Source organism: Megalobrama amblycephala, linkage group LG1 (assembly GCF_018812025.1).
Source record: "Megalobrama amblycephala isolate DHTTF-2021 linkage group LG1, ASM1881202v1, whole genome shotgun sequence".
NCBI classification, from domain to species: Eukaryota; Metazoa; Chordata; class Actinopteri; order Cypriniformes; family Xenocyprididae; genus Megalobrama; species Megalobrama amblycephala.
This window is the reverse complement of record NC_063044.1, coordinates 54,086,676-54,102,110: the sequence shown is the minus strand read 5'-3', so window position 1 is coordinate 54,102,110 and position 15,435 is coordinate 54,086,676. Positions and strand designations below refer to the sequence as shown.

At 36.3% G+C, this 15,435-nt stretch overlaps 2 protein-coding genes across 4 annotated transcripts in view; both read left to right on the top strand.

Moving 5' to 3' along the window:
* LOC125274624 (polymeric immunoglobulin receptor-like) overlaps positions 1 to 15,435 on the top strand; it is an 859,185-nt gene that overhangs the window by 170,604 nt on the left and 673,146 nt on the right. The window lies entirely within an intron of this gene.
* Positions 1 to 15,435, top strand: part of cacna1aa (calcium channel, voltage-dependent, P/Q type, alpha 1A subunit, a) — a 115,171-nt gene that overhangs the window by 10,847 nt on the left and 88,889 nt on the right. The window contains 2 exon segments of the mRNA XM_048201594.1: positions 6,864 to 6,969; positions 7,162 to 7,301. Of these exon segments, the coding sequence (XP_048057551.1) occupies positions 6,864 to 6,969; positions 7,162 to 7,301 (246 nt within the window).

Sequence of the window (15,435 nt, the reverse complement as noted above, 5' to 3'; positions counted from 1 at the left end):
GTGGATTAGCGTGCAGTATAACTGTCTGTCTGATTGCTTTAACTCATTCGGCTTGTGAGAGTGCTAAGTTCTGATGTGTCTTGTCAGCCATTTTGATACCGTTGCTCGTATAGCATTTTGTAGTTTGCAACTCTTCAATAAAAGCAAGTAGTGGTGGGGAATGCTTGATGAGCCAAATCTACTTACTGTAAATTTTGATTGCAAGGGAACATCTGAAATTGTGCAATTTTTAGTTGCTGAAAGTATTAAGTCTTAATTTGAAATGCATGTTATTGATCTATTTGTAAACAATAGATCAATGAAACATGTATGTTTCATTTTAATTCGATTTTTTAAAAATTTGATCTCATAATTTTTAATCAATATGTCATAACATGGTCATCTGGTAATTTTCTTGTGCTGGACTTCTCCAATCATTTAGGCCCGGTTTCACAGACAGGGCTTAGCCTGAGCCAGGATTAGGCCTTATTTCAATTAGAGCATTTAAGTAGCTTTTAAAAACGTACCCTAGAAAAAAAAAAAAACATTACTGGTGTGCATCTGGAGACAAAACAATGGCAGTGACATATTTTAAGATGTGTCAGTACAAGTTACTTTCAGTTAAAACAGCTCAAACATGCTTTTTAGTCTGGGACTAGCTTAAGCCTTGTCTGTGAAACCGGCGGTTAGTCTGCTTAAACCCCACCCTTGCAAGCCCTACATTTAAGCTTTTTTGATTATCCGTTACACTCGGATGTACGTCAGCATACAGAATAAATGATTTGCCACTAAGGCTTTTACAACTTTAAATTAGCCAAAATATTGAGCAATTTTTATGCCTTCGTATTGCCGTTCCAAATAAAAGTTTAGTAAGAAATTACATCAGTTCATTCACAGGTCTGTAAGTGAATTGTATGGACAAACGTCACTTCAAGAAATTTTGCTGTTCATAGTAATGTGATCCTGGGTTGTATGTCCTTGTGATTTGTTTTGAAACAGATCTTGGACAAATGTAATTTATTGTCTTTTGATTAGTTTTTTTTTTTTTCTCTCTGCTAAATTAACAAGATAAAATTCAGATAAAAAAAAAAATAATAATAAAATAGGGGCAGTGACGTATGGCTTTGTGATGTGTTCCAATCAATAATATATGAAACATCAATGATTATTCTTGATAACGGTCAAGGTAATGACATCCTTTTGTCTTGGCCACGCAATGTAAAGTCATGGCCTTAAGATCCTAAATTGAGGGAACAACATATTTTCCTCATGGCCATGAGTTAAATGTGTAAACAAACCTGAATGATCAACGGGTCTGGATGGACCTATAGTAATTTATTTTTAATTAAGAATGACAAAATAAGGGTGGAATTTAGAAATTATTATATTAACCTATATTATAGCCTATTACATTGCATTATATTACTTATAGAGTATTTTAATAAGGTTTGTTATTATCAATAAATGATAAACGAATATGTAAGAACATAAAATAATATAGGCCTACAAGAAAACATTTTTATCCATCTCATCTCACAACCTTTTAAATCCATTAATTGATCTTGTCTTTATTATTATTATTATTATCATTATTGAATAAATAATGTATTATTATTAATGAATGAAAAATGTAACCAATAATAATAATAATATAAAAATATTAAATAAAAAATGATAAATTAATGGATTTAAAGGACTGTGGGATGGGATAGATAATGTTTTATAAGGCATATTATTTTAACATTTATTTATAGTAAACTTCATTTGAATGCTGTCTAGGCAATATGTTAATGATCATTTCTTAATTCCGCACTTTTTCTTAATTAATTTAAAATAAATATTTTTGTAGGGCTATTAATTTCTGATAATTCCAGGTTGCTCCTCGTATGTCCTCGAGATCCTATGTTGAGGGAACAACATTTATTTCTCATGGCCACGAGTTAAATTTGTAAACAACCTTGCGTGACTTTACATCACGTGGCCACGACATAAGGATGTTATACTTCGACAAAATGACCTCATGGCTATGACTTATCATCATGTTACCCCGTTCCCATATCTCGTGGCCATGACAAAACTAGGTTAACCAAACATGTCCCCTCCCGGTCACCATAATTCACAAAACGATCAATAAATTGCATTTAGAAAGTAGGTGCATTTTCATTTCTTTAACTTTTGCAACTTCACTCCAGTAACACTTTTAAAACAGTTAAATCTGTCTCTCTTCTTTAAAGGGATAGTTCACCCAAAAATGAAAATTTGATGTTTATCTGCTTACCCCCAGCGCATCCAAGATGTAGGTGACTTTGTTTCTTCAGTAGAACACAAATGATGATTTTTAACTCCAACTGTTGCCGTCTTTCAGCCGTATAATGGGAGCAGATGGGAACTCGAACAGTAAGAGTCGAAAAACCTTGCATAGACAAATCCAAATTAAACCCTGCGGCTGAAGACATGAAACTATCGGTTTGTGCGAGAAACCGAACAGTATTTATATCATTTTTTACCTCTAAAACACCACTCTGGACACCACTGATCACGCTCTGACAACGATAGTGATGTCTCGCGCATATACTTCAATGAGAGCAAGACATCACTTCCGCTGTCAGAGCAGCGAGTGCTGAACGCAGTTGGACATAGTGGTGTTTTAGAGGTAAAAAATTATATAAATACTGTTCGGTTTCTCGCACAAACCGATCGTTTTGTGTTTTAGGACATCAATGTGTCGTCACGAGCAGCAGTGTTTAATTTGGATTTGTCTGTGCATGTTTTTTTGTCTCTTATTGATAGAGCTCCCATTCACTCCCATTATTCGGCTGACAGACCGCAACGGTTGGAGTTAAAAATCATCATTTGTGTTCTACTGAAGAAACAAAGTCACCTACATCTTGGATGCGCTGGGGGTAAGCAGATAAACATCAAATTTTCATTTTTGGGTGAACTATCCCTTTAATGCCTCCCTGTGTCTGTCCTCCACCTTCATCTGCATCTTTCTGTCTTTTGGTCCCATTGCAGATTATATTATTTTCCTTCACTCAGTCTTCTTGTCTCAACTTGTCTCTCCATCTCTCTCCATCCATCTCTCTGTGGAGCGGAGTGTCAGGCGGCTGTGCTGACGGTGCAAACTGCACTTGGCTGAATGAAGATGGGTTGATGGAGGGAGATGATGAATGCACAGGTTCAGTGGGAGAGGTAGAGCGAGGGAATAGCCGACTGAGGGGACAAGGCACGAGATGAAGGGATGGAGAATGAAAGATTGAAGTGATGCATAGGGTGCTGGGAGAGTGTGAGAACAACAGATTCAGAGGGAAAAGATGAGTGCAAGACTTTTGAAGGGCACTTGACACACACACATTTTCAGCATCATTACTCCAGTCTTCAGTCACATGATCCTTCAGAATATGCTGATTTGCTGCTCATGAAACATATCTTATTATTATCAATGTTGAAAACAGTAGTGCTGCTTAATATGTTTGTGGAAACCATGATATATAGAGTTTGATAAAAAAAGGTATTTTAGGTGGCAGCAGAATGACCTACCATGTTAAGACCCTTGTATTATGTGATTTTTAGTCATGACCTCCTGTACCAGCTGTGTAACCTCACTCCTAACAGGAATGACCTCTTAGAGTGTCCAGATAGCATTCATAAGGCCAGCGCTGCTGAAGCCACTTTTAACACACTCACACAGGCAGAGAAAGGACAGTTTCTCCCTTCCTTTGTCTCCCACTTTCTTTTATCTCAATGGCATTGCTATATATAGTGTTGTGCAGAGGTGGGTTCATAATTAAAGTTTTCTGGCGGGCACATCATAGCATTGTCTCATATTCATCCTGTCTTTAAAAGGGCGCCTTTTTCACAATGCAAGAGAGTGAGTGCAAAGGGTCTTCAAAGCACCAAAACGCACGCTGCGGCCACATCACACTCTGCGGCCATATCACAAACACGGCCAGTTCCTGGAGCAGGAACAGGATGTCCATTCATCCACCCTACTAGAGAGGAAGAGTTGCGCCACTTTCCCTTTCATCATGCCATCCCGTCGGGTGCGTGAACACACACAAACAGTAGTATTTAAATTAGACACTAGAATGATCACACACAACAACACTGATATCATTATGCATGCATGTGGAAGAACATGCACACACACTGGGAGCAGAGGCCAGGCAGGCTAATTAAAAGGCACCATGTTTGTTAATGTGTTGTAATGCTGGACGGACTGCCTGGTATTACGGGAGCTGGAGTCTTTACTGTACAGAGCCTTTGAAAGTCTGCCAGATCTTTCCCTCTCTCTCTGCTTCGACAGATATTTCAGCTTATGCCACACTGAAATGAATCATTCCCTCTTTTTTTCCTCAGTAATGCCTCATGCTGTTTTACGCACTACAACCTGTTCACTCTGATGGTGATTTTTGTCTCTGGAGGTCACCAGGCTGCTGTGATGTGGGCATTTAAAGCTGAACTCACAATGTCTTTTAAATTCCTGAATTTGAATTGAGGTAGCAAACAGGATATAGTATGTTGTGTTCAATTGAATGTACAATTAAAATACAATTAAAATTCAAAGAAATTCTTGTAAGATAACTAGTTTTTAACCCAGAAGCCAAGTTTGTCAAGACAAACTCTGAATGTTGGCTTGAGAAAGATTTGTTTGAAAGTCTTGAAGATTCATAGGTATATTTCGTTGAATTCATTTCCTGCTTTGAACTTCTTTGAATTGTAATTCAGGAAATTACTTTTCCTGTTATTCCAATTCTACTTAAAATGTAACATTGGTAACATTTTGGTACAATGTTGGAAGTATATGTAAATTAACAATGTTTACTCGTTCTCCATGTTATCTAAACTGAGAAATTCATGTTTATTTGTCAGCAAAAGACTGCCGGATGACACGCTTTTGGCGTTAAATTTCAAAAATACAGATTATACTTCCACGTTTTGTATCCCTGCTCATGGACAGATGGATTGACAGAGGATTAACAGTTACTGTAAGTGTAGGTTTTTCTATCATGGCGTTCTCTCCATATGTTCTTTGCAGCCTTTAGCCACTGCCTACAATGCGCTGAATCCTTCACTTGAAATATAAAGTAACTCTTTAGACGCATTTTGAATTCTTGCACAACACAAGTTGACACCATTATAACTAAAAGTTTGCTAAGAAGTATTTCCTACTATAGAAAGGTGGTTTTTGACTCTGGTAAGCGTATCCATAGCAGACTGGTGAGAGTGGCCTTTGACGGCAACATGCTCAGTGCATTATGGGTGCTGAGTTTTCCTACCTATTTGAAGAAAGCCTTTTTTCTTTGTTTTCTCATGTCAGGTAGCAACAATTTCAACTGCCGCAGCCAAGTTTTATTGAAAGCCCATTTGACCAGTGGTAAAGTATCCCTTTAAGTTGCTTTAAGTTTAAGTTAGCTTATTGCTTTGTTAACAGTCAGCCTACTGTATATGATACAAAGCAGGCCCCTTTATGGGATTTCTGGAATTACTTTTGCTCTAAGCTCATAGCAAAGCATTCTAGGATTACGTAATGTAGTCATGAAGGATACATGATATTCCGCCTTAGAATTAGTCCAAAACGAGTATTATAGGAAGCAGCACAATTAAGTCCCTTACAAAAGATTACTGCAGTTTTTTGGACACGAAAAAACTGCAATATTGCAGTATGGCTGCAATACAACTGCAGTTTACTGCTGTTTTACTGCTGTTGAACTTCAATGTACTGCAGTTGTACTGTGATTATACTTTATTATACTGAAAAGTATAGAAAGGGCTCTGTAGTTTCACACAGATGTACGTCACAATACAGAAGAAATGATTTTTCTCTACTTTCATACCACTGTAACTTTAAATTGCCGCCTACATTGGCAGCTCACTAGGTTTTGGAACAGAGCTGGTCTGTGACAATCCTGATAGTCGTATCCTACCCACCCTTAAGATCTTGTGTTTAGTGAGCCAAAGAAGCATGTCACTTTGAATCACACAGCAGGCTCTAACCTTCAAAACTCATGCTGACTCTCAACACACATGCACACATACACAAATTGGCCTGCAGTAAATACGAGCGGCGAGTGATGAGGTCATTTAAAGCATACAGAATCTGCCTGACTCATACTCATCCACAGCGTGCATTACTTCAGCATGAATACCAGCTTATTCACCACAGGCTCAACCGGCCGTACAAGGAGGTGGTGCGAGATGTTGTTTGGCCCATGCAGGATGAGCACGATGCTACACTTGCTCTGTGAAACATTTTGTCATTGAGGTGGGACTTGATTCTCAGTTGACGTCTGCAAAAGCACTGCTGCATTTGACTTGACCTGTATTTAGCATAAGGGCTTAATATGATTTTGCTAAGTAATCCAGTTACGGCGACTGTTTGAATGTCTGCCTTCAGTATCAGATGTATTGATTCTTCACTGATGTTCAGAGAGCCTTTTTCTCATAAGTTTACATACCCCTTTATGAGTCTGTAAGATGTTTAGCAAAAATATTTACATATAGCCTATTCCACAATGCAAAATAATAACTGAATTTACAAAAATGATCCTTTTCCAATTTGTATATATAATAGTTATATTGTATGTTGTTTCCTTTTATAATATTTTCTTATATTAATTTTAAATACAATTTTATATCATGTAATGTTACAATTTTAAATGTGAAATTTTATATATATATATATATATATATATATATATATATATATATATTTTGTCTTATATGTGTATATAATATGTATATATGTAATTATTGTATAGCTTCATCAGCTTAATTCATAAACTACAAGCAATTTGTATAATCCCATCGATTCTGCAAGGGGTATTTTAACTGTTGTAGCATTCATGTTGTTTAAAGAGTTTTCCTTGACCTGTGATTCTCACTCCATTTGAGTACATGATCCTGGCTACCATCATCGCTAACTGCATCGTCCTGGCCCTGGAACAGCATCTTCCAGATGGGGACAAGACACCAATGTCAGAGCGCTTGGTGAGTACCAGTTGTGTTGATCAGTGTTTCTTTGTTTCTGTATACTGTAATGCCAGAAACTACATAACTCAACAGAAAACAGGAACTAATTGGTATCTGACTTATCATTCTTTTTTGAAGACGTAGAATGGATAACTCCTGTTTACACATTCTTGTGTCTCTCTGTCCGTCCCGTTGTCTTCTCTCTCACAGGAGGACACTGAACCCTATTTCATCGGCATTTTCTGTTTCGAGTCTGGCATTAAGATCTTGGCTCTGGGCTTTGCCTTCCACAAGGGCTCTTACCTACGTAATGGCTGGAATGTCATGGACTTTGTAGTGGTGCTTACTGGGTAAGTCAAAACATCTGCATGCTTGAAGCATTCACTAAGAATAAATGGCACCCACTGATACAGTTGTTTATGTCACACGCTGCCTGCTTAGCACCCCATTCACTAGAAATTATGCAAATCCAATACTAGGGGAAATTTCAAAATTCTCCACACCAATTTCAGTGCCATAACAAAAACCTGTATGCTATTGAACACACTCATTTTTTTTAAGAAATAGGTTATGTATCGATATTCAGAGAGCGTCTGTGCAAATACCCACCCATGACAGTATTTGAAAGCATTGAGTTGGTACCGATACTACAGAAAAATTGGTATGGACCCTTTCCACATTTCTGGTGTTTGTGTTTTGTAATTTAGTGCTGAGGTAATATAACACAAAGTATAGCATTATAATAAAAAAAAAAAAAGAAAATATGAAAAACTTTCTATGTTCTTCTAATGTTCTTCAATATTCAATGCATGTTTGAATAAATAAGTTATGACAGCCATGATTTAAATGTTTATATTAAAAAAACAAAAACAAATTGGAGTAGAAATATGATTATGTAATTCTAAACTTTATTATAAAAAAACATAACTGAGTGTAATTTAAGTGTTTGTATATAAATAAGTTAATTTTAACCTCCAATATTATAGTAAAGTAGTACCAACTGACTCCCATGTGTAGTTTACAACATTAGTTGAGAGATTTTTTTCCTCTAGAAAATTTGCCATGTACTGTAACTGATATACTACATCCAAAATAATCGGTATCAAATCGAATCGCAAGTATGTGAATAGAAATTGAATCGAATTGTGAAAATTGTGTCAATACCTGGGCCGCATTAATGCACGGGCTTACCTGGGCTTAAGCCCAGGGCCCTGGGCTGAGGGAGGGCCCCGGTGATGCCGGAAAAAATATAACCACATTTTAGAATGACTGTCCCTTTGACATCGCTTTACTTTGAATACGTGTGCGGTCCTGTGCATGAAGTGCATCAAGACGCGCCGCGTCTAGCAGCAAGCAACTCACAGTATCAGTATCTGGACAACGCGGACAGACCCAGTAACGCTGCCTGTGTGCGTACACTCATAGGGCTCGTTCACACAGAACGCGTTTTTGCTTTAACTGATTTTAACTTAGCTGAACTGATTCATGGCTTTAGAATGCCATGTCATGCGTGAGATGCTGCAAGACGCGAGCGCAACGGTTCTGCACGTCCTTCTAGCGCATGTTTACAAAAAAAACAAAGAAACAGTAGCGCATTGGAATGGAAAAGCGCGTTTTGTGTGAACAGCACCAAAGAAAACAATGTGTTCAAATGTTAAAGACGTGGTGCGTCGCTACACTTCTCGACCGATGTGCGACCCTTCATTCACTGAACCCTGCAGTCGTCAGTTGTCCAATAAAAATACAAATCATACAAAAATACAGTTCAATGAGGTACTGTACTTAAAATGTTGAAATTAACAATGAACAATACTTTCATTAACCTTACAGATGGAATCTTATTATAAAGTGTTACAATTTCATATAAATTCAAACAGTCATGCTTAAAGATGACCATCTTTAAATATCTACACAAAGGCCATAGCAATGACATTAGACACATATTGTATGTATGTATACATTATTTGCTTCCATTTTACCCTTTATTTGCTTCCATTTTAGAACACTGATTATTATTTAAATAAGATTTGTATTGTATTACAGTGATGATAAAAGAGAACTGAAATCGAATGCATTTCTGATTTGTTTATATATTTATGTCTGCTGCATGACCATACATTTTGTTTTCTCATGAGACTAATTTTAATTATGCAACTTTACTGCATAACAAATTGATAAAAGTGACCAGCTGGATATAAACTAATGCAAATAGATGGTAACAATCATGACATTAAACATTTGGGTCGACCTTGCGTGTGTTTTTGTCACATTGTTTTAACGATCAAAGTACAGGATAAAAAAGTAATTTTTGCCTTAAAGAATGAATTGATTCTGAACTGCCAAAATGAGTCTTCAGCAATTCCAGTCTCACTTCCTGTTACAAACCTACATAACAATGTAAAAATTTGCATAATGGCAGCCGGTTGCTTACGAACAACATCTATTTGGTTTGTGTTGTTGACATGTTCACATGACATCTTTACGGTGTAAAAGCAAATCAACATTGCATGCACTTCCAAACGACAAGGACTTGAGCTGGAATTGATACTGTAAAACTGACGCCATTGTTACTGTTCGAATCTGCGTCTCATTTCATAGGCTGCGTCCTCTGGAGGTCACATTTGAAGGCTGCATACATCATTAAGGATGTCTTATTTAAGAAAAGTAACCATAATAAAATTGATGGTTATTCCTCGTGAGGTGCAAAATGCTGTATTTTCTTTCTTACTTTGCAATCCAACGGTTGTTTTTCTTAAATGAGATGGACCTCAATGACGTAGGCCTACTGCACTGTGTGATTAAGAAGATTGAGTGAATATAGGTATTAGTTCTGGTGAATGAAGGGCCCCCTCAAGAGTTAAAGCCCAGGGGCCACTTGTAGTCTTAATGCGGCCCTGGTCAATACCCAGCCTTACTTTCCATGAGCAGTAATAGCATTAATTTGTAACATTGACTTAGGTGCATCTATAATGAGCCTACTTAGCATAGAAGAAAGTGTGTTTGTGCTGAAAAGATTGACAATGACTTAATTTAAATACACCTGATCTATATACAGAATATTCCTGGTTAAACTGGATTAAGGGTGGCTAGTGAATAAGGCACAGGTACAAAAGTGGTGCAACCGTTTAGTGAATTTACCCAACAAGCTCTTTAAATGCCTACTTGTGTTGGAATTTTAAACATACAAATAAGCTCTTTTAAATGCCTGCTGTCATATTCTGTTTTTTAAAAGGTTTATGGGTGAATGCTTTGCCAATTTGGTTTATTTTTACATGTATGTTCTGCATGTGTTCGTGTAGACGTGAGTGTATGTGAGGTGTAACCGCACAGCAAGTGATGTTGTGTTCTCCTGACCTAATGAGCTCATGGTGAGCCAAGATCAGAGCAGCACTGCAGATACAAGCGGTGAGGACACACTACAAATGTCACCAGAGAGAGAGAGCTTGACAGAAAAGAGAGACATACAGAAGGAAGAATGATGGGACAGCACAGGGCTGTAGACAATCATGATTTTTGCAAAGGAGGAAGGAAGAGCATAACAAGAAAATCTGATGGTTAGACACCTAGATTTGCATTTGCCTTCAAATGGCATGTCGAGCTTGCAATATACTTAGTTAAAAACATGAACAATTTAATGCACAAAACAGGCACGTTGACTATAATTAATGTTGCATGTCAACTAATTTTTATTAGAGTATTAGTTGAGCAATAGGTGGGGTGGGGTTGGGGTAAGTAGAACAAGGAGCTAGGTTACAAAGTTACTTAATGCCAGTAGAATGTCTGTTGGGGAACCATCAAAATAAAGTGTTAGCAGATATTAAGCAGACAGTCCACTAATACACCAATGAGAGTTGGTTGACATGTAGGTGCAACGTTACTTATAGTCAACAGCATGTCTGAAGGGGACTATCAAAATTAATTGTTACTGTATTAAAAAATCATATCAAATCTCCAATGCAGAGAGAAACAATGAGTATGCAAAGTAAATATTCGAAGGCTACAACACATTAAAAGCATAAATGCATTTTCACTAGATATGAGGTCAAAGCAAACAGATTTCCAGAAACAGCAACAACTTTTGCACATATGTCTGCTGTAAGAAATTGTTTCATCATTAGGAAGTCTTCTTTCTGGCCCTAGAAGAGGAGAAACATCAGGGCTGGACTGTTCCCCCATAAATAATAATACGTTTATTTTATATAGTGCCTTTTTGCAAACTTAAGGTTGCTTTACAATACTATAAGAAATGAACACGACAGCATATACAGTTACACTGAGTCATCCAAGCATTTACTGTATATCATCAATACAAGCCAATGGATATGGTGGGGAAAGGAGCAGTGCATTGGAAACGGATGTAAAGTTAGGTGTCATCTGCATAGCAATGAAAGTTAAAGCCATGTTGATTGATAATGTGACCTAATGGAAGCATGTGGATGATGAAGAGTAAAGGCCCAAGAACAGAACCCTGGGGAACATCTTGTTAGACTGGGGCATTAATGGACTTTTTGCTGGTGTTAAGGCCTTTAAATTGGAATTAATAGATGAATGAATAAATTAATGATAGAAATAGATAATTTTTAATATACTGCAAATGTGTTTAAAAATTTGAATATTGGATTATATTGCAGGCTCTTAACTATTAAATTAATATTGTAAATTTTACAATTACAGTTTATTAGAACTGAACATATCTACACAGAAGAAAAGTCAAGTCAAGTCAAGTCAAATTTATTTATATAGCGCTTTTACAATTGGTAATTGTTTCAAAGCAGCTTTACATATTAGAAGCACAGAAAAAAAAGGGAAGTGGTTAAAAATAAGCTGTACAAACAAGCGTGGTAATATGTAACATATACAAGATGGTGCTACATTAAGCCAATGTCGGCTGACTCCCAGGGGTGGAAAAAACCCCTAGGAGAAAACCCAGCGTGGGAAAAAAGTCCTAGGAGGGAAAAAACCCCTTGGAAGATATATATAATATATGTAAATGGATATGGAGATCAAAATCTGAATTATACATTTTTATTATAGAGATTAAAAATAGATTATATATATATATTTGTAAGCGGATACGGGGATTTAAAAATCTATGCAGCCAGAACTGGATCTGTAGGCCCATTGTCTCCTGGGCTGCGTTGTAGTCAGGTCCAGACACAGGTTCTCCATCTGATCTGGATACGGCCTGGATCCAGCACCCGGAAAACCTCGGGATAAGCAGAGAGACAGATATTAGCGTAGATGCCATTCTTATTCTGATGTACAGGTATATCTAGTGTTATAGGAAATGTTCTCGGTTCCGGCCGACCTAATTATTGCAGCGTAACAATCCTTTAACGGATTTGAAAAATGTTAATGTATTGATAATGTGTTATGTGTATGCAAGAGCAAAGAGATGTGTCATAGCTTCATCATTAATTCATGGGATCTAGGCTATACAACTCTTAAATTCTTTGCAGTTTCCCTAATGAAAAGTTACCATAATTCTTGCATAGATCAAGAGTTTAACTGTAATCACAGACAAAAAACATGTTCCTCATAATTTCTCAATGGTTTTATGGTTTCTATAATAATAACAACAACAATATTAATATTACTAATAATAAACTATGGTATTTATAATGAAAAACATCTTAAACACATGAAACTATAAAAACAACCTATAAAAGTGACTTATATTGCCCTTATACTACCTAATATTTAATATAAGGCTAATTCCATATTTCTACAGCTTTAGTAACTGCCTTATTCGCCTCAACTCCAAGTTCTACAAGATTTTACAAACAATGCATATCTCTGTACTCATTCGTTTTTAACTGGCTAGATGTTTTTGGGATTATTTTATAGGGCATTCATTCAGGTATTCAAACTTTTTAAGAGAATAACAAAAATTCAGTAATAGACTGGTTTGTGTGAAAACTATGTGAAGAGTTTTGTTGGAAAATATATTTTCTTTCCTTTAGTAGCACCGAATGTGGCGTGAATGGGCTTTTATGTTTAAGTTCATGTTGCACTTTTAAGATAATCAGAACAGTGGATGCTAATACTGAAGTTCAGAGTCTAAAATAGTTAATGTGCAGCAGTTCAACCGTTACCCAAAAAAAAGAAAAAAAAAACGATATGCTAACTTTCCCATTAAGTTATGAAAGCATTTTTTTTTATGCTTCACTTTTTCCACATTTTGATGTGTTACAGCCTCATTCCAAAAGGGATTAAATTTATTTTTTTCCTCAGAATTCTACAAACAATACCCCATAATGACAATGTGAAAGACATTTGTTTGAAATCTTTGCAAATTTATTAAAAATAAAAAATGAAAAAATTACACCTAAGTATTCACAGCCATTGCTCAATACTTTTGTTGAAGCACCTTTGGCACCAATTACAACCTCAAGTCTTTTTGAGTATGGTGCTTGAGTATGATGCTGAAAAAGCTGAATTTTCATTACCCCAGTCTTCAGTGTCACATGTTCAATTATAATATGCTGATTTGGTACGTCCCCCCCCCAAAAAAAATGTATAAATAAAATATAGAACTGCACAGAAAGCATAATACATTTTTTGATAAATAGAAAAGTACAAAAAGAACAGCATTTATTTGAAATATACGTCTTTTTTTAATTGAAAATTTCTTTACTGTCACTGTCAATTTAATGTCTGAAAAAAGCATTAATGTTTTCAAAAAAGAAAAAAAATCTAACAGACATGAAACTCTTGAATTTCTGAATGTCCCTCTTCTCCCGCATGCATTTTATAGCCTTTCCATCCCTCTCTGTTTACATCAAATTCACTCACATATCCAATTTAGTTTGTAATTTAGAGAACTAGGGCTGAAAGGAGAGGTGCTAAAAGGCTCAGGCAGATATTGCCACTTGACCTACAATCCACAAGCTTGATTGATCATCCATAGTAGCTCAGTTAGTATGATTACTAACACAGAACTGCTGGATCTCATGCGTTGTTATTGGTAGTTTAACGCATGGTGGGTGTTGTGAAAAATGTGTGGGAGGTATATGTGTGGCACATGATAAACATTTATCATGTGATGTGCTTTGTCACATCAGCAGTGAACTGATTCTCAGCTATGTCATATTCTGAGTTGTATTGAAGAGGGGTAGATGTGCATGTTGTGTTTAGTGAGTTTTCATACGTTGTGTCTTTCTAAGAACCTGATGCCTTTTCCAGTAAACTTTTGTAAGATTTTAAATGTTTTGTTAGACAATGTGATGAATAGCTTTGTGCCTACTCAAGGCAACTCAAGGTAAATTTTAATATGTTAAAGGGTTAGTTCACCCAAAAATGAAAATTCTGTCATTTATTACTCACCCTCATGCCGTTCCACATCTGTAAGACCTTCGTTAATCTTCGGAATACAAATTAAGATATTTTTGATGAAATCCGATGGCTCCGTGAGGCCTGCATAGGGAGCAATGACATTTCCTCTCTCAAGATCCATAAAGGTACTAAAAACATATTTAAATCAGTTCATGTGAGTACAGTGGTTCAATATTAAAGGTGCCCTAGAATCAAAAATTTAATTTACCATGATCCGACGCATGCATGAAGTATGCATGACGAACATCTTGTAAAGATCCATTTGAGGGTTATATTAGCTGTGTGAACTTTGTAAATGCGCTGTATTATAGTCGAGAGCACGGGGGGCAGGGAGCGCGCGATTTAAAGGGGCCGCGCAGCCTGAATCGGTGCATAGTTAATGATGCCCCAAAATAGGCAGTTAAAAAAATTAATAAAAAAAAATCTATGGGGTATTTTGAGCTGAAACTTCACAGACACATTCAGTGACACCTTAGACTTATATTACATCTTGTAAAAACTGGTTCTAGGGCACCTTTAATATTATAAAGTGACAAGAATATTTTTGGTGTGCCAAAAAAAACAAAATAACAACTTATATAGTGATGGCCGATTTCAAAACAATGCTTCATGAAGTTTCAGAGCATTATGAATCAATGTGTCGAATCAGCTGTTCAGAGTGATTTCAGCAATTTGACACGCGATCTGAATCATGATTCGATACGCTGATTCATAGCGCTCTGAAGCTCCTGAAGCAGTGTTTTGAAATCGGCCATCACTAAATAAGTTGTTATTTTGGTTTTTTTTTGGCGCACCAAAAATATTCTTGTCACTTTATAATATTAATATTGAACCACTGTACTCACATGAACAGATTTAAATATGTTTTTAGTACATTAATGGATCTTGAGAGAGGAAATGTCATTGCTGGCTATGCAGGCCTCACTGAGTCATTGGATTTCAACAAAAATATCTTAATTTGTGTTCCGAAGATGAATGAAGGTCTTACGGGTGTGAAACGGCATGAGGGTGAGTAATAAATGACATTATTTTCATTTTTGGGTGAACTAACCCTTTAATATAATATCTACAAGGGCATATAATTATGAGAAAACAGGGTTGATTCTAACAGGATAGACATTATAATCCTTGTGCACAAGTTGAAAATAC